General features: G+C 41.6%; 1 protein-coding gene and 2 long non-coding RNA genes across 5 annotated transcripts; 2 read left to right on the plus strand and 1 right to left on the minus strand.

Annotated features, from left to right (window-relative positions):
• Positions 1-429: 429 nt before the first annotated feature.
• LOC120718569 lies at positions 430-1,797 on the minus strand. Its single transcript, XR_005692514.1, has 2 exons — positions 1,112-1,797; positions 430-731 (listed from the first exon to the last, which is right to left on the minus strand). It is a non-coding gene; the product is annotated as an uncharacterized LOC120718569 (long non-coding RNA).
• A 2,896-nt stretch (positions 1,798-4,693) lies between these two features.
• On the plus strand, positions 4,694-21,933 carry LOC120718567 (gastrula zinc finger protein XlCGF8.2DB-like). 3 transcript variants are annotated; one of them, XM_040007108.1, is made up of 5 exons: positions 4,694-4,800; positions 6,099-6,779; positions 19,398-19,475; positions 20,444-21,194; positions 21,279-21,933. In XM_040007108.1, the coding sequence occupies exons 4-5, from the start codon at positions 20,506-20,508 to the stop codon at positions 21,532-21,534; spliced, it is 945 nt and encodes a 314-aa protein (XP_039863042.1). In that variant the 5' UTR covers positions 4,694-4,800; positions 6,099-6,779; positions 19,398-19,475; positions 20,444-20,505; the 3' UTR covers positions 21,535-21,933. The 3 variants fall into 3 exon arrangements, with proteins under 3 accessions (XP_039863042.1, XP_039863039.1, XP_039863041.1); XM_040007105.1 differs by having other exon boundaries at positions 20,444-21,933; XM_040007107.1 differs by lacking the exon at positions 19,398-19,475 and having other exon boundaries at positions 20,444-21,933.
• On the plus strand, positions 18,567-25,783 carry LOC120718570. Its single transcript, XR_005692515.1, has 3 exons — positions 18,567-18,579; positions 18,756-18,767; positions 24,666-25,783. It is a non-coding gene; the product is annotated as an uncharacterized LOC120718570 (long non-coding RNA).
• The last annotated feature ends 1,659 nt before the right edge of the window (positions 25,784-27,442 follow it).

The raw sequence follows: 27,442 nt of genomic DNA on the forward strand, positions 1-27,442 counted from the left end.
ATCAGCAAGATTACGTAACATTTTAGGCACACTATTGCCCCTATTAAGTCAGTGAGCTGGGATCTTTTATTCTAAACATGAACTACTGTTATAGCAACGGACATGGACTACTGGTTCTAGTGATGGTAAATTTGATTCTTTTTACTGAATCGAGTTTTAATGAGTCACTCACCAAAGTGAATCGGGTGTTTTGAGTCATTTGATTCACTGAGTCAGTTGACCAGAGAGTGCAAAAAAATTTACATTTTCACTCAAACTTAATTTGTTTCTCTTTTCATGTAAATCCCACTGCTAAGATGAATGATTCTAAAGAAAATGACGCTGACCGCAGCATGATTGAAATGGTAAAACAAAACAAAACAAAAGAAACACATAAGTCTTAGTATCATTACTTGCTAATCATGTTTAAAATGTTGACTAATAGTATTCACCAAACATAATATGAGCTATTTATTTTTCCTTTCCAGGTGCAGTGTGAATCTTGCCAAAGATGGGCACATTTTGCATGTGCAAAATATAAAGAGAGCAACCAAGAATATAAATGCAAAAAATGTAAGGAAAACACATAACAACTTCTAATATAAACAGCTGTCTTTTCCCCTCCATGTCTCTTTGCATTCGTTGTCAACATTAGATGATTGTGTGCTGGAGGCCATCTGAACATGCTACCTAAATAAATCCCAGCAGGAAGCATGTTTTAATAGTGTGATTTGGCCATCTGAACATGCTACCTAAATAAAACTATGCAGGAAGCATGTTTTAATAGTGTGATTTCGCCATCTGAACATGCTACCCAAATAAATCCCAGCAGGAAGCATGTTTTAATAGTGTGATTTGGCCATCTGAACATGCTACCCAAATAAAACTATGCAGGAACCATGTTTTAATAGTGTGATTTGGCCATCTGAACATGCATACACTATTATATATTGTACATTAGTTTCAGGTTGGCCATTCTTGTATTTTGCTCGTTTGTGTTGTTGTGTTTGCACATCTCTGTTGCTTGTGGGGCTCGCACACAAGAATTTCACTCGCATGTGCTGTGCCAGTGTGCCTGCACATGTGATGTGACAATAAAAGTGATTTGATTTGATTTGATTTGATTTGCTACCTAAATAAATCCCAGCAGGAAGCATGTTCTTAACGTCCTAGCGAAATAACTCAAAGTTTTTAAGTGTGATTTGGCCATCTGAACGTCCTACCTATACGACCGAGCCATTAACTACGTAAGGTAGCATATTCTGATAAGGTAGCACGGATTGATAGATAAGACCATAAATTTACGCTACGGTAGGATGTTTTGACAAGGTAGGACGTTTTGTCAGAACACCGGCATTGGCTGGTCATCCAGAGCGATAAAATGAGTCAGAGCCTCTGTTATTTAAACTGCCCATGGATTTTCTCTTGACATTTTTCATCGTTTTTCCAAAACCTGAGTTAAAGTTGGCTGTTCCGTTCCACACTGCTGACATTTTGCTTAGCCTAGCTACAGCAGCCTCCAGTTTCTCTTTTTTATCTGGAGCTGCCAGTCTCACTCGCCTAACCATGTGCCTGTTTAGCGCGAGGTGTCCCCCTAGTGGCCAATCTAAAAAAACTACAACAGAAATGACATGCCACCCTCTGATTAATGAAATAAGTTAGTATCGGTTCATGGTATCGGTTAACTTTTACGAGTATGAGTACACACACATTTTACAGTATCGGCCCCGATACCCGATGCCAGTATCGGTATCGGTGCATCCCTACCGAAAGGTTTTTAAGCATATCTGAGACCAGAAGTTTTGGTCTAAGTCAACTGATAAATCCTCTTCCCATTTTGCAATAGGAAGTGATATTGACTCATCTGTTTTAGAAAGCATTCTGTATATTTTGGAAAGTAATTTGGGGGTTTTAAGAGTAAGAAATTGAACCACACTTGGTGGTGTTTGTAGTTCAACTTGACCTGGTTTAAATTTCTTTTTTCCTATGGATTTAATTTGTTGATATTCTAAAAATCTTTTCTTGTTGATCCCATATTGTGTAACTAGTCTGTCAAATGAAATAAATTCTGTTCCTTCTAATATATGTTCTAAATATTTGATTCCTTTACCACTCCAATCTGAAAGGTTTATCATATTATTATTTTGTAATATGTCAGGGTTGTTCCAGATAGGTGTACGTTTGCATGGGATTAGTGAAGACTCCGTCAATTTTAGAAACTCCCACCATGCTGTCAGAGAAGAGCTGATGTTGATGCTTTTGAAGCATTCATGTCGTTGGATGTTTGAGCTGATAAATGGTAGATCTGAAATCTCTAGATTATTGCAAAGTGCTTGTTCTACATCTAACCAAGGTTAATCTAAGAGGGTATGTTTTAGCCATCCTGAGATAAATTGAAGCCTGTTGACTAAGAAGTAGTGCTGAAAGTTAGGCAGCTCTAATCCTCCTTTAATCTTGGTCTTTTATAGTGTTTTTAAGCTTATACGTGGGGGTTTATTTTTCCAAAGGAATTTGGACATCTATCAATCTAGACATCTGAACCAATTTTGTGGTGGTTTAGTTGGGATCACTGAGAATAAATAATTTATTTTTGGTAAGACCATCATTTTTATAGCAGAATCCCTTCCCATGAGTGATATGGGTAGACAGTTCCATGTAGCCAGATCACCTTCTACTTACTTTAAAAGTGGGATATGGTTTAATTTAGTCAGATCTGCAAGCTTGGGAGAAACATTAATACCTAAATATTTTATATTTCCTGATAGCAGTGGTGTAGAAGAAGAATTATGGAAGGAGCAATTAATCGGAAGGACTGTAGATTTTGACCAGTTAATTGAGTAATCTGATATTCTTGCAAAAGAGTTTATAAATTCAATCACCCCAGAGATATTGGTTTGTGAGGTTTGGAGAAAAAGTAACACATCATTCGTAGGGATGGGTATCGTTTAGGTTTTATCCGATACCGGTGCCAAATCGGTACTTTTGAAACGGTGCCGGTGCTCAAAGAATGGAGAACACAAAATTGGTCCAAAAACCTCTAATTTTCAGCTGGTTTTTTGTAAAAAGATAGCAATGTTAGCCTTTTCTGCAGCTATGGGGCATATATGGTATCACTCTTGGCTGGAAGCAGTGCTTAAACAATGGAAAAAACACAAACTTTGTCCAAAAACCTCTCATGTTCAGCTGTTTTCCACTTTTTCTTTGGTCATTTTAGCCTTTTGGGCCAAGGTGAAGGGAGCATCTGCCATCAAACAAGAAGACAGCCGCATGTAGCTATGATGATGTTTGCTAGTTCACCTTACATGCATTAATGTAATAACGTGGTTAGCCTACTCAATGTAAATTACACACGAACAACATTAAGCTACTCACGCAGAGAAGAACGGCTGCTGCTGCCATCATCATCCGTCATCATTTCTGCTACACTGGCAGGGCTACGGGCCAGGACTCCATTCTTCGTGTTTTTGGGGGATATTGCTCTGGGTCCGATAACAGGCAACCCACCCGCAGTAGATGTGCACAGTGTGAGGTCTATTCTCGCAGCAAGCTATCAAATACGACGCATTTCTCGGCTTTAAAAAAAAAAAAACGCTATGCGTCGCCAGGTGTTTCATCAGATTTGAGGTGTTACCTCCTTTGACAGTATCACAGTATCAGCTTAAAGCACTTGTTGCAGGCTGCTGAGTTTGCATATTTTGCTGTGAAGTACAGCCAGACTTTTGACCGCTTCGTCTTGGGCATTTTTAATCTGTAGCTCTGCTCTAAGAACGTACGTACCTGGACCCGCCTACTATCCTCGGAAACGTAAAATGATTGGCTAGAATCTAAAGTGTATCACAGCTCAGGAAAAAAAAAAAGCACCGAAATGTGCACTGCTTTTCGGTCTGGTTACTACCGTTTATGTCAGAACCGGTGCCATGATGGCACCGGACACCGGTACCCATCCCTAATCATTCGCATAAAGGCTGATTTTATGTTCCACGTTCTTGCATTTTATGCCCTTAATTACTGAATTCTGTCTAATTGCTACTGCTAGTGGTTCAATAAAAATTGCAAACAGTGAAGGGGAGAGTGGGCATCGCTGCCTGGTGCCCCTCAGGAGACAGAAACTGGAGGATGTTTGGTCATTTGTTCTGACACAAGCTGCTGGGGAATTATATAATATTTTTAACCAGTTAATGAAAGAGGATCCAAAACCAAATTTGTGTAAAGTTGCAAATAGAAATTTCCAGTTAAGTCTGTCAAATGCTTTTTCTGCATCTAAAGAAAATATTGTAGTTTCAAGGTTTTTACTGTATGAGTAATCTATCAAATTAAGTATTTGTTGATGAGTGCCTACCTTTTATGAAACCAGTTTGGTCAGGATGAATTAAGAGGGGGTTTATTTTCTCTAGTCTCTTTGAGAGAGCTTTGCAGATTATTTTAAGGTCTGCATTTATAAGGGATATTGGACGATAGCTTAAGGGATATACAGGGTTTTTCCTTGGTTTTAGCAGGAAATTAATGTTTTGAGAATTCATATTTGATCGAAGTCTGCCCTTTTCTTTGATTTCACACAACGTTCTGTAAAAAACTGGTGCTAGAATCGTCCAGAAATCGTCCAAAAAAAAAAAAGTGATGTTAGTACTTTCAGCGTTAACTTTTTTTTAAAGTCTTTAAAATATACACCATTCAATAGTTGACCTTAATCTTACAGAGAATGTGATGATTTTATGGATAATTAAAGTCAGTCATGTTGTTTATTTTTATTATGGTACTTATCATTTGGGATATGTATTACTGTGTGCATACTTTATAAGAACAGATGAGATAAGGAGAGAGGTAGTGATGGGACGTTCTGTATCGAGGCTTCGGAGCGTGTGTCGAGTAATGGAGGGGGCGTTTCCGCGAAGCGCGTATCGAGGCTTGCTTCATTTATGGGAGGAGCTGAAAATGATGACGTCCGAAGCCTCGCTGCCCGGCTGTACCACGTGACTGGTTCATGAAGTGGTTCGAACTTTGCCGCGAGATATGACAGCGATATAAACCCCTCTGACTTCATTCAAAAATGTGGGTGTTTGATGGAGAGTTGCGGTTAGTGAGAGTTTGGAGACCGTTTGGAGGTTTATGAGAGTGAGGAGAGAAAGTCAGGAGAGAATGGAGCCAGCTAAGAAGAGGAGGATGTCCTCCCCTGTGTGGGAACATTTTGATCTTATTCCTCCCAACAAGGTATGTAAATTTCTACAGAAGATGTATTTTCATGATACTGATGGTGCAATACAATTTATGTTGAGCTGTCTTTACTTTTGTACAAGGTGAAGTGTTTGCTATGTGCCAGGGAGCTGAGATATAACAACAACACCTCATCCATGCTTAGGCACTACAGAGCTTTGCATGAGAATAAGGGGAACAGCGATTGTGGAGCAAGACCAGGTGAGCCATCAAATGCAATGATAATATAGGATGCAGTAATGTTACTAAATGATATAACAATATTATACAACTGTTATAAGTTACGTGTGTGATATTTATATTTGTGCTTTATCTTTATTGTCTTCCCTCAGGAGAACAATCTCAAATAGATGAAGACCTGGTTACCATGGTGATTGAGGACTCCCAGCCATTTAGCATTGTGGAGGACAAAGGATTCAAAAGATTTGTTAAATCATTAAATCCTAGCTATGTTCTCCCCACTAAAAAGGTCATAAAAGCAGTGAAAATTTAGTTTTTACAGAATAAAATGTGAACAGGCAGGACTGAGGCTCAAAGCCTCAGTGTGTAGCTGTCCATACCTCAACGTTACAAAAGCACAACTACTGTCCACACCTCACCTCACAGTAAATGATCATTTCCATTTCAAGCATTTCCAAATAATCATTTCCCATACTGCCACTATAAATATACACAGTATACTGCCATCACTACAATATACATGTTTTACACACTCCTTTTGTTGTTGACATTTATAGGCTGTGTGCAAAATGCCACACTCTTCAAATTCATGCCAGCTATTATTTTTACGTCCAGTAGGTGTCCTGCTAGAGCAAATGAAGCTTCATGAAGCTTCGCGTTGGGGTGAACCAATTGGATGAAAAGCTTCAGTGCTTCATGGGGCTTCATCTGCCCATCACTAGAGAGAGGAGATTAAAAAAATCTCTACCTTGCTGGTTCTATCGACGATGAAATGCTCAAGCATCTATGTAGCACGTACGTAATCTAATTCCACAACACAATGTGATGGGGGAAATCAGCTGTGTTTTGATGCCAATTTTATTTCGAATCTGGCGCGAACCGGCGAGCCAGTTCCTGAATCAGTCACATGGTACGGGCTGCCCGCGAGGCCTCGAACGTCACTGCAGACGTAATCAAAGAAAGCCTCGATACGTGCTTTACAAAAACTCCCCCAAGATTAGCCGACACACGCTTCGAAGCTTTGACACACAGGACACATCACTACCAGTTGGTGGCGGTAATGAGTCGTTATTGCCAACCGCCGACAAACCATAAAGAAGAAGACGAAGTACTGCGCGTGCACACAGCGGAAAGTAGATTTACCGAGTAACGATTATAGCCACAGTCAACATACTTGTTATCTACGACGGAGAATTTTGTGGTGTGACAAATATAGTGTGACTGTGCTGAGCTTTCTTACTGCTGCCCTTCTGGTCTCCGGAAGATCGCGTTTATGTTTCTCATGCGTGATTGGAACGATATAGGCTCTCGTAGCTCGGACAGCTTGGTCTCTCTCCTAGTCCAACTACAAAGCCGGCCTCCTCCGCTGGGGGATCTTTAGTTCGGGTTATTCTGAGAGGAGATCCAGAGTGAGTACATTATAATTATATAGCTTACTAAATCTATAACTGTCTACAGGGTTTCTTTCTCTTAGCTAATTTTGTTTACGGCTGTACGTTCTGTTCAGCCCCTGTCATTTTGTCTGCTTGGAGCTTCCAGCAGGACCTTGTTTTTTTAATCATTTGTGTTGAGCTATTTGTTTTCCTTCAAATGAAGATGTTGTACTGAGTATTATGATTTGATGAGGTGGATAGAATACAACAGATTCCACAATTAATAACAGAATTATGGGCTCAAAATGTGGTCATAAATATTTTGTACTTGTAAAAAAGATTTGTATGTGTAAAAACAGATTTGTGTGTGCGTAAAAAAGATTTGTATGTGTAAAAAGAATTTGTGTGTGTGTGTAAAAAAGATTTGTGTGTGGACTTAGAAAAAAAACCCCTGCAAGTTACAAGTACGGATTTTGACCCTATTTTTCTTCCTTTCCTCTGATTGGTCAATGTCATGTCAATCACAAACGTAACAATCCAATCAGAGAACAGATGGGTTTGGCTGTCGAGGGGCGCTTTTTTTGAACTGCAGGTCTTTGAAGGGAATAAATGCCCTTTTACATGCCAACCCAGCGTTTTCCTTCATCACCACGAAGGAAAACAGTCTGTGGTCGTCCGAGTTTGGTGATTTTTGTGTCACAGGACTACATGTTTAATGCAGGGACTTCCACAGCCTTTCCAACAGCGCTGCGGACCGTGGGGTGGGGGCGGGCAGTGTTTTGGAAATGACAGTCTTCATTACAAAGCTTTCTTCGTTATGAATTAGCATACATGTTTTTATTGAACATTTGAAGAACCAGCAAAAAAAACAAACTCTTGTAGAGGACATAAAGTCAGAGATAGAAAAGACAAGGAGCAGGTGCATCTAGTACAGGTAGAGCTGCTGCAAAAACCCACAGAGCCCAGCAGCCAGCATAACAAATTCTGGATCCTTTGCTTTTAGTTAGCATTAGCAGCACATCCTGTGTCCGATGTGAAAGGACTTTTATGCTGCGCACTGTGACTCACAGCAATGGTCCTGGGTCGGCCCTGACTTTGTGTTAAACTAATCCTAAAGTAATAATGGTATTTCTAACCACTGATATACCACAACTTTTTCCTTTCAACAGCTACTGAAAGTTAGGGGACCTAGCTGCTATCGGATATTTATATAGCGATCCTCCAGCTTCAAACTGTATCACCCTTCAAGGACCTGCAGTTCATAAAAGCGCCCCTCCGACAGCCAAACCCATCTGTTCTCTGATTGGATTGTTACATTTGTGATTGACATGACATTGACCAATCAGATGAAAGAAAGAAAAATAGGGTCAAAATCCGTACTTGTAACTTGCAGGGTTTTTTTTTTTCTAAGTCCACACACACATCTTTTTTACGCACACACACACACACATCTTTTTTACGCACACACACATCTTTTTTACAAGTACAAAATATTTATGACCACATTTTGAGCCCATACAGAATCACCACCAGTAATGTCTTTTAAGATGGCGCTGATCTAACGGCAGGTGTTCCAGATCAACTGGCGTTGGTCGAACAGTTGTGTGACAGTCTTGCATTTCAGGAGCTGCTACCGACAAACCAGCAAAAAAACGCCAAATGTGTCACCTGTGACACTTGTGAGATTATCTCAAACACACTCCGTCAGTCTTGATGCTGTTGAACAACAAAATGTTTAAAAATGTGGCGAGTTTACCTGGTGATATCCTCATGCGCGACGCGATCGCGAAAACAGCAAATAAGTAATACCACGCCGATGTTGTTCACGGGACAGCAAGAGTAAACGATCGGGAGACTCTTGTCGTCGTTATCGTTCCCCTCGCACGTTTTATTTCTCCGGTTTCAGCGTTTTTGCTCCACAACTACAGCGAGCAGTTTACTTTATGCACTAACATGGAGTCGAGTCAACCAGCGCCACCTCTGGCCAAGTGCCACAGCCTACAGCCAGATCAACTTGTGACACACATCTGCACCACATCTGAATTCGTTTCATGCACAACACATTTGTACCCTTCAATTGTGTCTGTTTGTGCGTCATGCAAATAAACCTTTGAAAAGAATGAAATGATATCATATATTCCTTATTGGCCTACATTTGTACAAAATTCCAAATTATATACACAAAGTCATAGAAATCACCACTCCAATTGGTCATCATGATTTTAATATTCTCTTTTCCCATAACAATGAAATACACCTTGGACAAATATGACACATCAATATTTCATTAGTGTTGTCGCATCACATCCTGTAAGCAGAGTCTGCCTGTGTCTTTTCCCTGGAAATTAATATTTCCAGCCAATATAGGCAATCCATCAACATGACGTGGGAGTTGGTAGTTATATACAGTCTGCATAAGTGTGGTTAATCTAATGAACATTTGTAAGGAGACGGCAGTTACTGTGAATTCACAGCAGTTACACAGTGATTAGTAATAAACAGAGCCAGTGAGAGTGAGTGGATTTAAGAAAGTCAGTGACTCAGGTGTGTCGCTTGGTTTGTCATCTGTTTGTGAGACTGGAGGAGACGTAGAATCTTTTGTTTTAAATCTTAGTTAGGAAGATTCCTGTTTGAAAACAAGCACTTTTTGTGAGAAATGCAAGAAGTACATCTGCAGAAAGCACACAGTTACATTCTGTCCATCATGTGGACAAAATTGAAAATGTAGAGCATTGAAAAACTGAGAACGTTGGGCAAGTTCAAAAGAAATGTGTTTGTAAGAATGAAAAACCAAATTGTACCTAAAATAGTTATAGAAAATCTAACAGTTGTATGTCTGTGTTCTACATGTTTATCTGATGGGAAGTAAAGTTGCTATTGTTTTATTGCAGTTTTTTGACAATTCTGAGTGGATTTACACAGTACGGGTCAAAATTCAATTCAATTTTATTTATATAGCGCCAAATCACAACAAAAGTCGCCTCAAGGCGCTTCATAGATACAGACAAAAACCCAACAATCATATGACCCCCTATGAGCAAGCACTTTGGCAACAGTGGGAAGGAAAAACTCCCTTTTAACAGGAAGAAACCTCCGGCAGAACCAGGCTCAGGGAGGGGCGGCCATCTGCTGAGACCGGTTGGGGTGAGAGAAGGAAGACAGGATAAAGACATGCTGTGGAAGAGAGACAGAGATTAATAACAGATATGATTCAATGCAGAGAGGTCTGTTAACACATAGTGAGTGAGAAAGGTGACTGGAAAGGAAAAACTCAATGCATCATGGGAATCCCCCGGCAGCCTACATCTATTGCAGCATAACTAAGGGAGGATTCAGGATCACCTGGTCCAGCCCTAACTATATGCTTTAGCGAAAAGGAAAGTTTTAAGCCTAATCTTAAAAGTAGAGATAGTGTCTGTCTCCCGAATCCAAACTGGAAGCTGGTTCCACAGAAGAGGGTCCTGAAAACTGAAGGCTCTCCCTCCCATTCTACTTTTAAATACTCTAGGAACAACAAGTAGGCCTGCAGAGCAAGAGCGAAGTGCTCTAATAGGGTGATATGGTACTACAAGGTCATTAAGATAAGATGGGGCCTGATTATTTAAGACCTTGTATGTGAGGAGCAGGATTTTGAATTCAATTCTGGATTTAACAGGAAGCCAATGAAGGGAAGCCAAAACAGGAGAAATATGCTCTCTCTTTCTAGTCCCAGTCAGTACTCTTGCTGCAGCATTTTGGATTAGCTGAAGGCTTTTCAGCGAGTTTTTTGGACATCCTGATAATAATGAATTACAGTAGTCCAGCCTGGAAGTAATAAATGCATGAACTAGTTTTTCAGCGTCACTCTGAGACAGGATATTTCTAATTTTAGAGATGTTGCGCAAATGGAAGAACGCAGTCTTACATATTTGTTTAATATGTGCGTTGAAGGACATGTCCTGGTCAAAAATGACTCCAAGGTTCCTCACAGCGTTACTGGAGGCCAAGGTAATGCCATCCAGGGTAAGAATCTGGTTAGATACCATATTTCTAAGATTTTCAGGGCCAAGTACAATAACCTCAGTTTTATCTGAATTAAGAAGCAGAAAGTTAGCGGCCATCCAGGTCTTTATGTCTTTAAGACATTCCTGCAGTTTAACTAATTGGTGTGTGTGTTATCTGGCTTAATAGATAGAGCTGGGTGTCATCTGCATAGCAGTGAAAATGTATGCTATGTCTTCTAATGATACTGCCTAAGGGAAGCATGTATAATGTAAACAGAATTGGTCCTAGCACTGAACCCTGTGGAACTCCATAATTAACCTCAGTGTGTGAAGAGGACTCTCCATTTACATGCACAAATTGGAGTCTATTAGATAGATATGATACAAACCACTGCAGTGCAGTACCTGTAATACCTACAGCATGTTCTAATCGCTCTAATAGGATATTATGGTCAACAGTATCGAATGCTGCGCTAAGGTCTAGCAGGACAAGCACAGAGATGAGTCCACTGTCAGAGGCCATAAGAAGATCATTTGTAACCTTCACTAAAGCTGTTTCTGTGCTGTGCTGAGCTCTGAAACCTGACTGAAACTCTTCAAATAAACCATTCCTCTGCAGATGATCTGTTAGCTGTTTGACAACTACTCTTTCAAGGATTTTTGATATGAAAGGAAGGTTGGAGATTGGCCTGTAATTAGCTAAGACTGCTGGGTCTAGAGATGGCTTTTTGAGTAAAGGTTTAACTACAGCCAGCTTGAAGGCCTGTGGTACATAGCCGATTAGAGATAGGTTGATCATATTTAAGATCAAAGAATTAATTAATTAATGGCAGGACTTCTTTGAGCAGTTTTGTAGGAATGGGGTCTAAAAGACACGTTGATGGTTTGGAGGAAGTAATTATTGAAGTTGACTCAGAAAGATCAATTGGAGAAGAAGAGTCTAACTTAACATCAATGGTACTAAGAGTAGCCGTAGATAATATTACATCTGTGGGATGATTATTGGTAATTTTTTCTCTAATGATAAAAATTTTATTTGTGAAGAAGTTCATGAAGTCATTACTAGTTAACGTTAAAGGGATGGTTGGCTCAAAAGAGCTCTGACTTTTTGTCAGCCTGTCTACAGTGCTGAAGAGAAACTTGGGGTTGTTCTTATTTTCTTCAATCAGTGATGAATAGTGTTATGTCCCCCCCGAAGGGGTCTAGGCATGCGAATGAGGGGACCAGTAACAAATGAGTCCAGAACAGAATGAAAGGAAAACAAGACAGGTGTTCTTAGTAAATAACATAGTCTTTATTGTAGATAATCATAACATAAGGAGCCGGCAACGCCGTATTACCAATAACATGCCGAAAAAAGGGAAAAAAGGTTGCAACAACAAAGAACACAACAACCAAACAAAAACTCCACACCACGAGGAGGCACTTCCAGGGGCTCACAAGCTCACCCTGTCACTAACAGCAGCTGGCTTTACTGCTGCCAAGGCCCACAAGCCCACACTACTCACGTAAAGCAGCTATACTGCTTCCACAACTCCACACTTCAGGCAGGCTACCTACACACCAAGCAGAGACACCCCACACCTTGCTCACAGCTCATCCCCAGCTTATATGACCTCAGAGAGGTGATTGCTGACTGGGCCCAGGTGGTAAGTGAGTCCAATGAGCAGCAGCTGTGTCCTGGGGAGAGAGAGCGCAAGAGAGAGACAGAGGGGTGGAGCAAAAGAGGAGGAGGCGGAGAAAAACACCACGCCCACACAAGGGCAGTATCAGGAGGCCCAGCTAGGGCCGTAACACCCCCTCCCATAAATACAAACCAGTGGTTTGTCACAGAACGTCCTACCCAGCTTTTAAACATATCACCTACCATGCACCATAATAACGGTTAGGCATACCCTGCCGAATCTGCCAAGACCTTTTTGATGGGTTGAAAACACTGCATGGGGTTGGCTCAAGTCCCTCAACATAGTGTCCCAAATGACAGCCAAATGTCTTTTGAGCCATCACATATGGAGAACCCATCAGGCAGCTAGAAGGCCGTACAGCATCACTTCTCTGATGCTTCTTCGCTAGGTCATGGCGAAAGGCATGCTGGTTAGCCAGAGGTGTGGGTTTGAGTGTTTGTGTCGTACGCAATGGGTCACACTGCAGGTCATCTGGACCCGAAAGACAGTCAACAGGTGGAAGATTACAATTAGTTGATCTCTGACAGTGACCAAATGACACCACTGAGCAATTATGCGCCGATTATTGCCTAGGACTGGCAACTTTGTTGGTATGTGAACCACAGTTCACTCTTTTGAAAGCAGATCGATTTTGCTTTGAGTTTTCTTTCAAACAGTGAGCAATCAGGTGGCCAGGTTTGTGGCAGAAGAAACAGAGCTTTTTTTTTAGCTCTTGAAACCACGCCTGTATCGACTTTGTTAGCTGGCACACTCCTAACTCTCAAGACTGACTGTTTCTGTTTGTAGGCCCCACAATCTGCTATTAAATGGCCAGACTTGAAACAGAAAAAACACTTTTGTTTTGCCTTGGAATGGGACACAAGTACCTCACCCTTTGGGTACTGTGTAGCTGGCACATCACTAACCTTCACTAGGTCATCGAGTCGGTTGTGCTTAATGACACTGGTTTTATGGATGAGGGCAAACTCATCAGCGAGTGTTGCAGCATGCTGTAATGAGGAAACCTTCTGTTCACTGAGGTATACTGCAATCTGCTCAGAGATGCAGTTCTTAAATTCCTCTATGAGCATTAGTTCCCGGATCGAAGCCAGGTCAGTGGCTTTGCAGGCCGCACACCACCGATCGAAAAGAACACCTTTTTCCCTGGCAAAATCAAGATAAGACTGACCCTGACCTCTTTTCAACCCCCGGAAACGCTGCCTATAAGTTTCTGGGACTAGCTCGTAAGCTAGCAGGATGGCACTTTTCAGCTTGTCATAATTCAGACTGTCCTGAGCTGACAGTGAGGAACAAACTTCTTGAGCCTTACCCGCCAGCTTACATTGGAGCAAAATTCCCCACGAATCCCGTGGCCAGTGCAAGGCCGTGGCTATTCGTTCAAACGACTCGAAGTAGCTGTCGACCTCAGTGTCACGGAACATCGGAACCAGACGACTGTTTTTCCCTACGTCAAACGAGGTGTCGGCCTGACGAATGGAGGCAGTCTGAGGAAGGGAAACCTGCCGGAGTTCCAGCTGTCGCAACCTCACAGCTGTCTCTGCCTCCACCTCCACCTTCCTCAACTCGACCTCCCTGGCTCTAGCAAGCTTTGCGTCTAAACGCCTAAGCTCCAGCTCTTTCTTTAGCTGGAACTCCCTCTCACGATCCTCCTTTTCTAACTGGAGACGAGCCAGGCGTACACGGAGCTTAGCATCCAGCTTCGAGCCTTCACTTGATTCAATGGAGAGGGGTTCGAAGCGAGGCACTGTAATGGGTTTGTCCTCAGGCAGCCCCTGATCAACAGGTGTCGACACCAATGGACCTACAGCTTGAGCTGGCGCCTGCGGAACGGGCTGAGACGCTGCACCACGCTCACCCTTAAACACTGCAATATCAAAGGTAGCCATTGACTCTAAAACAAAAACTACCTGAGGCTAACAATAACAACAAAGAAGCACCACCTCCAATACACAAATGAAAAACAGGCGGGAAATGTGTGGCCACAGGTTAACCAATAAATAAAAATACCGCCGACCCTCTCCCCAGACCTGCCTACTAAAATCTTAGCCTAGTTAGCTTCTGGAGTGTATCAGGCTCGAGGCAACTTTAAAGGCTAAGCATCAAGTGCACAAAGCACCGATAAGCCTACCCCCGACAGGGAACTAATCCCCACCCGGGATTACTCCGAAAATAACAAAGGAAAAATAAAAAACGAGTGCCTGAAGGAGGAGCTTACGCTCAGCTAGACACTCCCCTTTTGCTAACTGGAGAGGGAGCGCAGCAGATACAATACAACTTAACCAGGCCACCGGCAAACAACTCACTAAAACTCAATTGCTGTTCCTTCCAGTCATATCCCGGACGAGCCCCCACTTTGTTACGTCCCCCCCGAAGGGGTCTAGGCATGCGAGTGAGGGGACCAGTAACAAATGAGTCCAGAACAGAATGAAAGGAAAACAGACAGGTGTTCTTAGTAAATAACATAGTCTTTATTGTAGATAATCATAACATAAGGAGCCGGCAACGCCGTATTACCAATAACATGCCGAAAAAAGGTTGCAACAACAAAGAACACAACAACCAAACAAAAACTCCACACCACGAGGAGGCACTTCCAGGGGCCCACAAGCTCACCCTGTCACTAACAGCAGCTGGCTTTACTGCTGCCAAGGCCCACAAGCCCACACTACTCACGTAAAGCAGCTATACTGCTTCCACAACTCCACACTTCAGGCAGGCTACCTACACACTAAGCAGAGACACCCCACACCCTGCTCACAGCTCATCCCCAGCTTATATGACCTCAGAGAGGTGATTGCTGACTGGGCCCAGGTGGTAAGTGAGTCCAATGAGCAGCAGCTGTGTCCTGGGGAGAGAGAGCGCAAGAGAGAGACAGAGGGGTGGAGCAAAAGAGGAGGAGGCGGAGAAAAACACCACGCCCACACAAGGGCAGTATCAGGAGGCCCAGCTAGGGCCGTAACAAATAGTAAGATGTTCTGGCTTTGCCGAGGGCTTTCTTATAAAGCAACAAACTATTTCTCCAGGCTAAATGATGATCTTCTAGATTTGTGACACACCATTTCCTCTCCAGATTACGAGTCATCTGCTTTAGGGTACGTGTTTGAGAATTATACCACGGAGTCAGGTACTTCTGATTAGAGACCTTAGTTTTCACAGGAGCTACAGTATCCAGAGTCGTACGTAGTGAGGAGGTGAAATTATTAACAAGATAATCGACCTCTGTTGGGGTAGCGTTCAGATAGCTGCTCTGCTCTATGTTGGTACAGGGCATTGGAGATGATAACAGTGGGTGGATTATATTCTTAAACTTAGTTACAGCACTTTCAGAAAGACATCTACTTTGATAAAGTCTACTCTTCACCGCTGTGTAATCAATTATTGTAAATGTAAATGTTATCAGGAAATGATCAGACAGGAGAGGGTTTTCAGGAAACACTGTTAAATGTTCAGGTTCTATGCCATATGTTAAAACAAGATCTAGAGTGTGATTAAAGTGGTGGGTGGGTTCTTTTACATTTTGAGAGAAACCAATTGAGTCTAATAACAGATTAAATGCCATGTTGAGGCTGTCATTTTTAGCATCTACATGGATGTTAAAATCACCCACAATAATTATTTTATCTGAGCTCAGAACTAAATTAGATATAAAGTCTGAGAAATCAGACAGAAACTCTGTGTAAGGCCCAGGTGGACGATAGATGATAACAAGTAAGACTGGTTTCTGAGTTTTACAGCTGGGGTGGACAATGTTAAGCATCAGGCTTTCAAATGAATTAAAAGTCTGTCTTGGTCTTTCATTAATTAATAGGCTGGTGTGAAAAATTGCTGCCACACCGCCCCCTCGGCCTGTGCTTTGAGATTTCTGGTAGTTAGAATGACTCGGGGGTGTTGATTCATTTAAGCTAACATAATCATCCTGCTGCAACCAGGTTTCTGTAAGGCAGAGTAAATCAATTTGTTGATCAATTATTAAGTCATGTATTAACAGAGACTTGGAGGAGAGAGACCTAATATTTAATAATCCACATTTCACTGTTTTACTCTTTGGTTCAGATGTGGATACTGTATTGTTCTTTCTTTGTAATTGTTTATGTTTAAGTTGTTTGTTGCTGGTTTTTAGTTTGTTTTTTGTCTTTTTGGAAGCTGACACAGTCTCTATGAAGATGGGTTTTTGGGGGGGTAGCAGGAGGAGAGAAGCTGCAGAGAGGCGTGTAAGACTGCAGCTCTGCTTCCTGGTCCCAACTCTGGATAGTCATATTTTGGGGGGTTTAATAAATTTGTCCATATTTCTAGAAATGAGAGCTGCTCCATCCAAAGTGGGATGGATGCCGTCTCTCCTAACAAGACCAGGTTTCCTCCAGAAGGTTTGCCAATTATCTATGAAGCCCACATCGTTTCTGGGACACCACTCAGACAGCCAGCAATTTAAGGAGAACATGCGGCTAAACATGTCACTCCTGGTCTGATTGTAGTTTTCTCTGGTCCCCTCCCCAGAGTCCGACATTGTTTTGGCAAAGTTGCACACCGATTCAATATTGATTTTAGTGACCTCTGATTGGCATAACCGGGTGTCATTACTGCCGACGTGAATTATGATTTTACTGAATTTACGTTTACCCTTAGCCAGCAGTTTTAAATTTCCTTCATTGTCGCCTGCTCTGGCCCCTGGAAGACAATTGACTATGGTTGCCAGTGTCTCTAGCTTCACGTGTCTGAGAACAGAATCGCCAACTACCAGAGTTTGACCCCCAGCGGGTGTGTCGCCGAATGGCGAAAAACGATTAGACACATGAACGGGTTGGTGGTGTACCTGGGGCTTCTGTTTAGGACTATGCTTCCTCCTCACCGTGACCCAGCCGCCCTCTTTCCCCAGCTGCTTGGGATCTGCCGGGGAACAGCTAGCGGGGCCTACGCTATCTTCGGCTGCACCAGCTACAGGGGCCTGGCTAGCTACGGGTGAATGAAGGGTGCGAAGCCGAGTCTCCAATTCAGTAATCCTGGCCTCCAGAGCTGCAAATATGCTACATTTGTTACAGATATCATTACTGCTAAAGGAGGCCGAGGAGTAACTAAACATCTGACACAATGAGCAAGAAAGTGCAGGAGGGACAGGTGAAGTAGCCATGGTGCTAATGAGTCGGCTACGAGCTAAGCTAAGCTAGCGAGACAGTACAGAGACAGTGAGTGAATACTTTGGCTATAAATTAGGTAGTGAGTACACAGAAAGTGTGCTTCGGATGAAGCATGTGAAGATTATACTATGAAAGAAGAATGTATTTAAAAGTTGTTAATTAAATTGCTAGGCAAATAAGCTACTCAGAAACACCACTGTGTTTGAGCAGGAACAGGAAGTGATACTCTACCGCAGAGCGAGCGAACACCAAGTGACCTGCAACAAAATCAATGTCATTTTTTTGTTCTTCAACATAATACAAGGGTTCATTTCCAAAAGTTGCATATGATCTTCAATTTGTAGCAGATCCACTATCACACAGCAGCTGGACCAGTTTCAAATGGAGGTCAGTCCACTACTGCCACCTGTGGCCAAGTGCCACAGCCTACTACTAGATTAACTTGTGACACATCTGCACCTGCTGCTATGATCACATTGAGTAGAGGCTGAGTGGCTGCACTAACCCCTGGTACATCCAAATCTACCCACAAACATGTTGAAAGATGCAATCCCAGCAATGTGGATTGTCAACACTAAAAACAATCAGTAAGCAAAGACAACAGGGATCACTTTTTTCTGTTTATTTAGCACCCACAACATTTGTAGTCTCCTTCTGCACAGGGGAAGTCCACACACACTGTGTGGTACCACTTTCCACAGAAGGTGCATTCAGTCTGCAAGATTGAATGAGATTGTCAGAGTCATTGTCTGACTGTTTATTACTGATCACCTGCTGTACATTCACAGTAACTGCCATCTCCTTACAAATGTTTATTAGATTAACCACACTTATACAGACTGTATATAACAACCAACTCTAAAATGTTTGCTCGCAGAGAAAAGACGCAGACAGACTACGCTAACGACATGTGATGTTACAACACTAGTGAAATATTAGGGTCATTTCATTCATTTCAAAGGTTTATTTGCATGACGCACAAACAGACACAATTGAAGGGTACAAATGTGTTGTGCATGAAACGAATTCAGACGTGGTGCAGATGTGTGTCACAAGTTGATCTGGCTGTAGGCTGTGGCACTTGGCCAGAGGTGGCGCTGGTTGACTCGACTCCATGTTAGTGCATAAAGTAAACTGCTCGCTGTAGTTGTGGAGCAAAAACGCTGAAACCGGAGAAATAAACCGTACGAGGGGAACGATAACGACGACAAGAGTCTCCCGATCGTTTACTCTTGCTGTCCCGTGAACAACATCGGCGTGGTGTTACTTGTTTGCTGTTTTCGCGATCGCGTCGCGCATGAGGATATCACCAGGTAAACTCGCCACATTTTTAAACATTTTGTTGTTCAACAGCATCAAGACTGACGGAGTGTGTTTGAGATAACCTCACAAGTGTCACAGGTGACACATTTGCCGTTTTTTTTTTTTTTTTGTTTTTTTTTTCCCCATTTTTTTTGCTGGTTTGTCGGTAGCAGCTCCTGAAACGCAAGACTGTCACACATCTGTTCGACCAACGCCAGTTGATCTAAACGCCAGTAGATCTGGAACACAGGCTGTTGTAGCAGCTGTCTTCGTAAGCGCCCCCCTCCCCCCCCTTCTTTTTGTTCCTACTATCCAGTATTTATCCATCATAACTCTGTTTCTACACTCAGTGAGTGCATGTTGTTTGTTGTATATTTCCTGCTATCAAAACTTAGTTTTCCTCTGGGATTAATAAGGTTTTTCTGATTCTGATGTTTGTGATGTTAGTACGAGGCACAATAATGCTACACAATACAATGGTCTGCAGTAGTGCCTTATAATAATACAATAAATTTAACTGGATTAAATATAAAAATCTTTTTGCTGTCACAGGCGACTGGCAGGAGGCGAAGAGTCTGCTGGAGGAGCATCTCAGCACCTGTAGTCAGAAACATTGGTTCTTCACTGAAGGTGAGAAAGAAAAATCGCCAACATTATTCTACAGACATTAATTGGTTGTTATTTTAATAATAATAATAACATCTAATTCTGTACACAGTGACATTTTGCCTGTTTATCCCAAATGAGAGACAAATCACTGCTGAAGAAAAATAATGTTCTCAACCTGCTTACATTAAATCAATGGATGGATGAAATTAGCCGTTTTTAACCCTCCCGAAAATAAGCTTCTCAAGGATCAGTTTTTGGTCCTGTATTTTTTTTTTAACCTTTACACACTCTACATGTTGTATAATAAAGCATCTATTAATATGTTCTAGTGTTGCACATGATACATTTTTCACAGCTGATACACAGTTGTGCTTTATTCCCTCTGATAATCTCTGATAGCGTATTTTGTAAATAGTATTACATCCTCTGCACACTTTGGCTGCTCTGAAAAAGAAGGCAACAAACGAGAGAAGTTTGACTCCCTGGAAGAACTTATAAGTACACCTACACTGAAGACTAATTTGTGCTTCTTTTGACCTGAACAAGAAAAAGCCCTCTGTAAAGTTATGAAATCTTAGTAAATGAGGAAAACAGGAACAGCTCTGTAGCCAGGCTGACTAAGCCACAGGTCTAATGTTTAGACACACCTTCTCATGATTTTTCTGTTTTATAATGACTTTTTACATTATAGATTCTAATTTAAACCATCAAAACTCCAAATGAACACATATGGAATTAGGAGACAAAAAATGTTAAATAACTCAAAACATATTCAGATTTTAGATTCTTAAAAATGTTAGATTCTTTAAAATAGCCATCCCTTGTATTGATTACTATTTTTCACACTGTGTGTGTGTGTGTGTGTGTGTGTGTGTGTGTGTGTGTGTGTGTGTGTGTGTGTGTGTGTGTGTATAGATATATGTATGTATATGTACACTAAATAGGTTTTGTGAAGTGCATGTCACTGTTTTAGTTCTTTGTCATCATAGGCAAAAGAAGGGGAAGTGTGCTGAAACCTCTCCAAATTTATGACCTCAACAAAAACCAACCAATGCCAGCAAGTACAGATGAACGAGTTGTGATCCCTGTGGAGAAGACTTTCATCACTATGAAGAAGGCCAGAAGACGCCAGCGCATTGACAGTGGAGACAGAAGCTTCATGTGCAATCAGTGTGGAAAGGCTTTTACTTATAATAGCAGCTTAAAACAACATCAGCTCGTCCACACTGGCATTAAACCATTCAGCTGCGATCAGTGTGGAAAGACTTTCACTCAGAATAGCAGCTTAAAAATACATCAACTCATCCACACTGGCATTAAACCATTCAGCTGCGATCAGTGTGGAAAGACTTTCACTCAGAATAGCAGCTTAAAAAAACATCAACTCATCCACACTGGATTAAAACCATTCAGCTGTGATCAGTGTGGAAAGGCTTTTACTGAAAATGGCAACTTAAAACAACATCAGCTCATCCACACTGGCATTAAACCATTCAGCTGCGATCAGTGTGGAAAGACTTTCACTCAGAGTGGCACCTTAAAAAAACATCAACTCATCCACACTGGATTAAAACCATTTAGCTGCGATCAGTGTGGAAAGTTTTTTACTCATAGTAACTGTTTAAAAGAACATCAGCTCATCCATACTACAGATAAACAATTCACCTGTGATCTGTGTGGAAAGTCTTTTACTCACAGCAAAAGCTTAAAATATCATCTTCTCATCCACACTGGAATTAAATCATTTGTCTGTGGTCAGTGTGGAAAGGCTTTTACTCATATTGAAAATTTAAAACAACATCAGCTCATCCACACTGGAATTAAACCATTCAGCTGTGATCAGTGTGGAAAATCATTTACTCGGCGTAGAAACTTAAAAAAACATCATCTCCTCCACATTGGACTTAAACCATTCACCTGTGATCAGTGTGGAAAGTCTTTTAACTGCATGAGTTCCTTGAAAGAACATCAGGCCATCCACACTGGCATTAAACCATTTGTCTGTTGTCAGTGTGGAAAGGGTTTTCGTCGCATGGATACTTTAAAAAATCATCAACTAATCCACACTGGAGTTAATTAATTTTTTATTGGTCAGTGCTGAAATGCGGCCACTTCTATGTAAACATTTTTAAAAAATCAGATTGTTCACACTGCAATTGTAGCATGTATTGAATTTGTGGAATTTCTTTCGTATTGTATTGTATATTGTAATATTTGATGTTTATTTCTATTTATGTTCTTTTAATTGTTTTTCTGCTTGATCTAATATTTGTCATTTCTAGTCTTTAGGTTCTGTTATCATACCTCCCCTCTTTTTCACATTCTGTGTTTTGTCAGCAGTGGCAGTCCTAGCCTGTTTGGTGCCCTGGGCGAACACCCACTCTGCCCCACACCCACAGATAACATATATGTATGTTTCATGTGTATATATGTATATTAAAGATTGTGCATGCATATAAAACATATCTTACTGTAAAAACTGTTGCTGGAACCATATCGAATTTAGCCAGATAAACATAAACACACACATCTATCTATCTATGAAGAGAGAGAGTATGCATAGTTTTCAAATTTTGTACAAACAGCCATTATAATCCATCAGACAATGAGAATAGGACAAATCAACAACCGACAATGACAACACAGTCCAAGATTGCATAAGGTCAGTGCTATCCTCTATGCCAGCGGTCCCCAACCCCCGGGCCTCGGACCGGTACCGGTCCGTGAGTTGTTTGGTACCGGGTTGCAAGAGTTGAGGCTCAGGTGTGAAATGTATGGTTTTCAGGGTTTTTAGCGTTATTTTGTTATCGTTTTTATCGTTAACTCGGTTTTCCTGGGTCTTTTCACGTGTGTTATGAATAAATCTTCTTTTTTTCAATACCGGCACTAGTTTTATTTTGTTGTATTTATCCGCGACACCTTAAAGGCCGGTCCGTGAAAATATGGTCGGGCATAAACCGGTGCGTGGCGCAAAAAAGGTTGGGGACCACTGCTCTATGCTGTTGCAAGCTGGGGCAGCAGGTTGAGGGTCACAGATGCCAACAGACTAAACAAACTGATCCACAAGGCCAGTAATGTTGGACTCCGTTAGGGTGGTGTCTGAGAGGCAGATGTTGTTCAAGATAAAGACAGTCATGGATAATACTTCCCACCCACTCCATGACGTACCAGCTAGTCACAGGAGCACTTTCAGTGAGAGACTGAAGCTGTGTCCCAAAACGTCGGCAGCATCCTCCGGAGGCCGCATTTGAAGGCTGATTACATCACAGCCAGGCGACGAAGGCTGTCCCAATTCGTCGAGTCCTTCAAATGCAGCTGACAAATGCGTCTTTCATTTCCCCGAATTTGAAGGATGGGTCGGATGTGTGCTTCGTGGCCCACCATAACCCAGAATTCATAGCGCGGCCCAGCCAAATTTCAGCTGACAACAATGGCGGCCGCTACTAAGTTTGAAAATTACTCTTATTATTCTTTCTGGGCCACAAAATAAACTTTTAACATATTTTAAGGCGAGAAAGTAGCTGTGTAATCTACAAATATCTGGTTGGTTTATCAAGACATTACATATTTGCAAAAGTGTGCCGACGTTTTCGGAGATGTCTGTTACCCACCAGCTCGATAGCAAGCCGGGGGGTTCAATGGTCACTCCAGCCGGTGAGAGCAGCGGACTCCCGGCTTCATCATTTTCAGACCCCCGCTCTTTTGCTACTCAGGTTAAACATGATATAAGTCACTCAGATAACTTAAAAATGTAATTTTTTGCCTTTTTTGGGTGTTTTATTTGTTCTGGGGCAAATCGGTTTGGCTGAGATCAAAGTTATTAGATTATTAGATTAAATAAAACTTTATTAATCCATCGAGTGGGTTCCTCCGGGATTTTCACACAGCTGAATAAATGTTAAACAGAAAACTGATTAAACAGAAGTGTGAGACGCTCGAGAATTTACGCCAGTGTCCTGTTATATTTTAGATAGCAAGGAGCAGACGGCAGAGTTTATTAAACTCCACCAAGACAGCGGTGACGCAAATCTGAAGGCTAGACCGTCCCATTTCACAGCCTCGCACTTCTGGCCTTCTCGGTCTTTGAAGGACCCAGCCCACGTAGACCGCGAAGGCCGGGTCCTCCGAAGGATGCAGCCAACGTTTTGGGACACAGCTTGAGATTAATAGAAAAAAAATAAACGACACAAGAAGTCATTCCTGCCTGTGGCCATCTCCCTGTACAACTCCTCCATCCAACACACTGTAAACACTGCAAAAGTTACATCCTTTTTACATAAGCTCTTTTCTACTCTGTAATATTCTTGTCAATTTTCTTGATATTTATTTATTATCCACTCTTTTAATCCTTGATATTTATAATTGATTGATCTTTATATATTAGTGCTATTTCCTAAATGTGTAAAATCTGTAACAGAATGTGTTGTTTGGAGTTTAGTCTGTCACTGTTGCTATTATTAGAATTTCTCTTGGAATAACTGTAATCCATATAATTTCCTTAAGGATTAATAAAGTATTCTGATTGTTTCAGGATTCATGACCTGCTATTTTCCAATGACAAGTCTTACTTGTCTCTTTTGCTCGTTTCTCCTCCTCTTCTTTAATCTTTTTTCCTAAACTTAGGACCTGATGGCTTTGAACTTTTCTTGTCCATCTTCCATTGGTTTTACTTTTGTACTCCAGTATGAATACCCATCCTCCAACTCGAGGATCACCACAACATAACTTAATAGACCTACACCTTATTTCAAAGATTCACTTTGTCTATAGTTTATTCCTGGGATTTCACACAACCCAGGATTCAAATCATGAATACATAATGGGATTGGATTTACGACATTATGATTGAAATGTGCCCTATTTGGAGGCAGCAGGGCCCCCTCCTCTGTCGACAGGTTGTGTGAGACTTTAAATCATCAAACTGTAAAATTTTAAATTGCTATTAATCCCTTTACCACTAGTCCTAAAGTGTATATGTATTTTCTTACTCCTCTCATATTTATTGTTTGTTTACTTGCAGTCGTCTCTCTACAGGGAGTGCAGAATTATTAGGCAAATGAGTATTTTGTCCACATCATCCTCTTCATGCATGTTGTCTTACTCCAAGCGGTATAGGCTCGAAAGCCTACTACCAATTAAGCATACATACTAATTAAGATTAGTAAAAAAAAAAAAGAAAAAAAAGAAAAAGCGTTGAATTCCTCGCTTCAGTGGTGGAAATTGTTGTGTGCCTGTCCCCTGACGAGTGTGAAATTAAATAAAGAGGGAATTTGGAGCCACATAGAGATAGACGGGCATAATTGGGTGTATTAATAAAATAAAAAAAAGAGAGAGGAGTGTGTTGGGAGACTGGCATGCAGTCTGCACTGTAAAGGTGGGCGTGTTGCCTGCTGGTCTATTTAACAGTGATGAAAATGATATTAAATAAATCTCTTAGTGTGTTAATACAGGTGGCTACGGGCCTGGACCAACTGCCCCCCACAAGCACAGCGGCCGAAGCAAAATTATAGTAATGGAAACCACACTCAGCAAGAATCAGCAGCTGTGGAAAAGACAGCAGCTAGCAGAGAATTAGAGGAGAAAATAAGAGAAGTTTTTAACACATAAAATTGGGGCCAACAGACTTGTGGAGGTTGGGAAGGCGTCCGGAGCATCACAACAAAAGGTGAAACAAAAACACACACAAGCAGAGAAATGTGAGAGAAAGGCTCCTTTTAAGGTAATGCCAAGTTTGAGAAAAAGTTAAAAATAACCCGCTTACAAATGCACACACACGCAATGAAGAAACAGCTTACACTCAGGAACACATGAAGATTTTCCGGCAAGACTGAAGCAGGGAAATTTAACATACACCTGTTGTTAAATGATGAAGTTTATTCACTACTAACAAATAAACCCTCTGGGTTGCAGGACAACCATTGAACTTTAAAGAAAAATAAAATAAAGAGACTGGTATGACCAACCAGTGATGAAACAACAAATTTAGTGGTTAAGAGTCAAATTGTGAGGTGTTTTCTGCTGATTGAACAACACAAGTGATTACTGACGGAAAGAAATTTCTCTTATGTGAGTTTAAACATGATCTTAAGAATTTGAACATGTGCATGTTGTCCTGTCAACTTGGTGGGTTATGAGTTGATTATATCGTGAGAAAGAAAAAAAAAAAGGGGGGGGAGAGAAGGCTGACACAGGGCCTGTCCCGATGTTTCTCCCCTCTCGTTGTAATACAGCCAACACAACATCATTTTCCTGTTCGTTTGTTTTTGTTTTGTTTTGTTTTTGTTCTTTCTCTTTATGTTTAATTACAGGCTGCTTTGCCAGCCCTGGAAGCCGAGGCTGACCTGGACTCCTGCTCTCCCCTCTGCCATCTTCGACGTGACCCTGACCAAACGCTGCAGCAGCTGGACCCACAACAACAACCTGAAAATGTCAACAGTGCTGCAGGAAAGCGATCTCATGCAGCAGAGACGGAGAGCATTAAAACCAAGGCTCGTTTCACTACACGGGGGAAAATTCCCAGACAGCTTCAGCTGACAGAGCTGTGACGAGACGCCCGCCAAGCCCGAATGAAAAGTAAGGCCGAGCAAAGAAATGCTGACCTTAACAACTCTGCATTAACACTGTGCAGGACAGTGATGGACCAACACGGATGATCGGGCAGCAAAAAGGGCGTGACCGAGACAGGAGGAGTAACTGAGGTCAGAAGGCACCTCAGAATGGACAAAAAAAAAACACAGGAGAAGATGCAGGTTTCACCTGCGGTGAGCATGGACACTGGAGAAAGGACTGCCCCAATTGGGGTCAGAACCAGGATGGACAGAACTTTGAGCAGCAGCAGCAGCAATGGTCGCAAACAGACTGAAAAGGAGGAGGGCAGGACCCCAGGGCATGCTTCAGGCCGTGGTTTACCCAGAACACCAGAACAGGAAAGTGATACACACACACACACACACACACACACGTCTACACACACACCGATTCAGAATGAAGTGAAATACACACATGAACACATGTGCACTCGTTGATTGAGTGAGAAATGACACACACACACACACCTAAATTGAAATGCTGAGTCACTGAGAAGTGATGCACACACATACACATGCACACGCTTGTGCAATGAAGAGTGATACACACATACACACACACACGCTGATGCAATGAAGAATGCTTTGCTAACAAATGCTTATGCTGATATGCAAAATGCTGCACACAAACATCTAAATATACAGAATTTGTTATAAGAAGCCATTGATTACTTAGAATGTGTTATATGTCACCCAGAGGGCATTTATGTAGATTTAAGGAATAAGGTCTAAAACAGTTTGGTTATGAAAACAATGTCTGTGCGTGGTGTCTGTTTATGGCTCAAGGCCTTGATTGAATTGTTTATTGTGCTTCACACAGCCCTGGTGAGGAACAGTGGCACAGAGTGAAAATGATGAACTAATAGAGTAAGTTTTAGGTCGGAGTACCGCATTTTCTGGGATTGAGATTTAATTCAAGGAGGAACAAAAGGTGTTACGGCACCCGAGGTTCTTGTTCCCACACAATATTGTCCCAGGAGAAGCAAAAAATTTCCTGTGAATTTCTGGTTGATTTTTGGGTTTTGCTTAGCGCTAGCTTGATTTTATCAGTGAGCTTTGGGTTGTGTTCTTTCTCTAAGAGAGAGAAATGGTTTTTATGCTTGGACATGTCTGCAACGGGCCCTAGTATGTGTTATTTTAGTAGTATTTTGTTGGTTACGTCTGTTTTCGTTTTTGTTACAGTGCACTGAGATAAGAAAATCGGAGAGGTGTGATCCACCGGTGGTGATATGTTGATATTTTGTGAGTCCATGATTTAACAATCAGCTCTTTAAACCAGGCCTGAAATTTTGAAATTTAAAGCGCTATGAAATATTCTTACGGAAAACAGTTGCAAAGTGTGTCTCTCCATGATTATAATGGGCGTGAGAGAAATTCACTTATATGGGACACTGATCACAT

This window comes from Simochromis diagramma, unplaced genomic scaffold (genome assembly GCF_900408965.1).
Source record: "Simochromis diagramma unplaced genomic scaffold, fSimDia1.1 OVJJ01000531.1, whole genome shotgun sequence".
Taxonomy (NCBI): Eukaryota; Metazoa; Chordata; class Actinopteri; order Cichliformes; family Cichlidae; genus Simochromis; species Simochromis diagramma.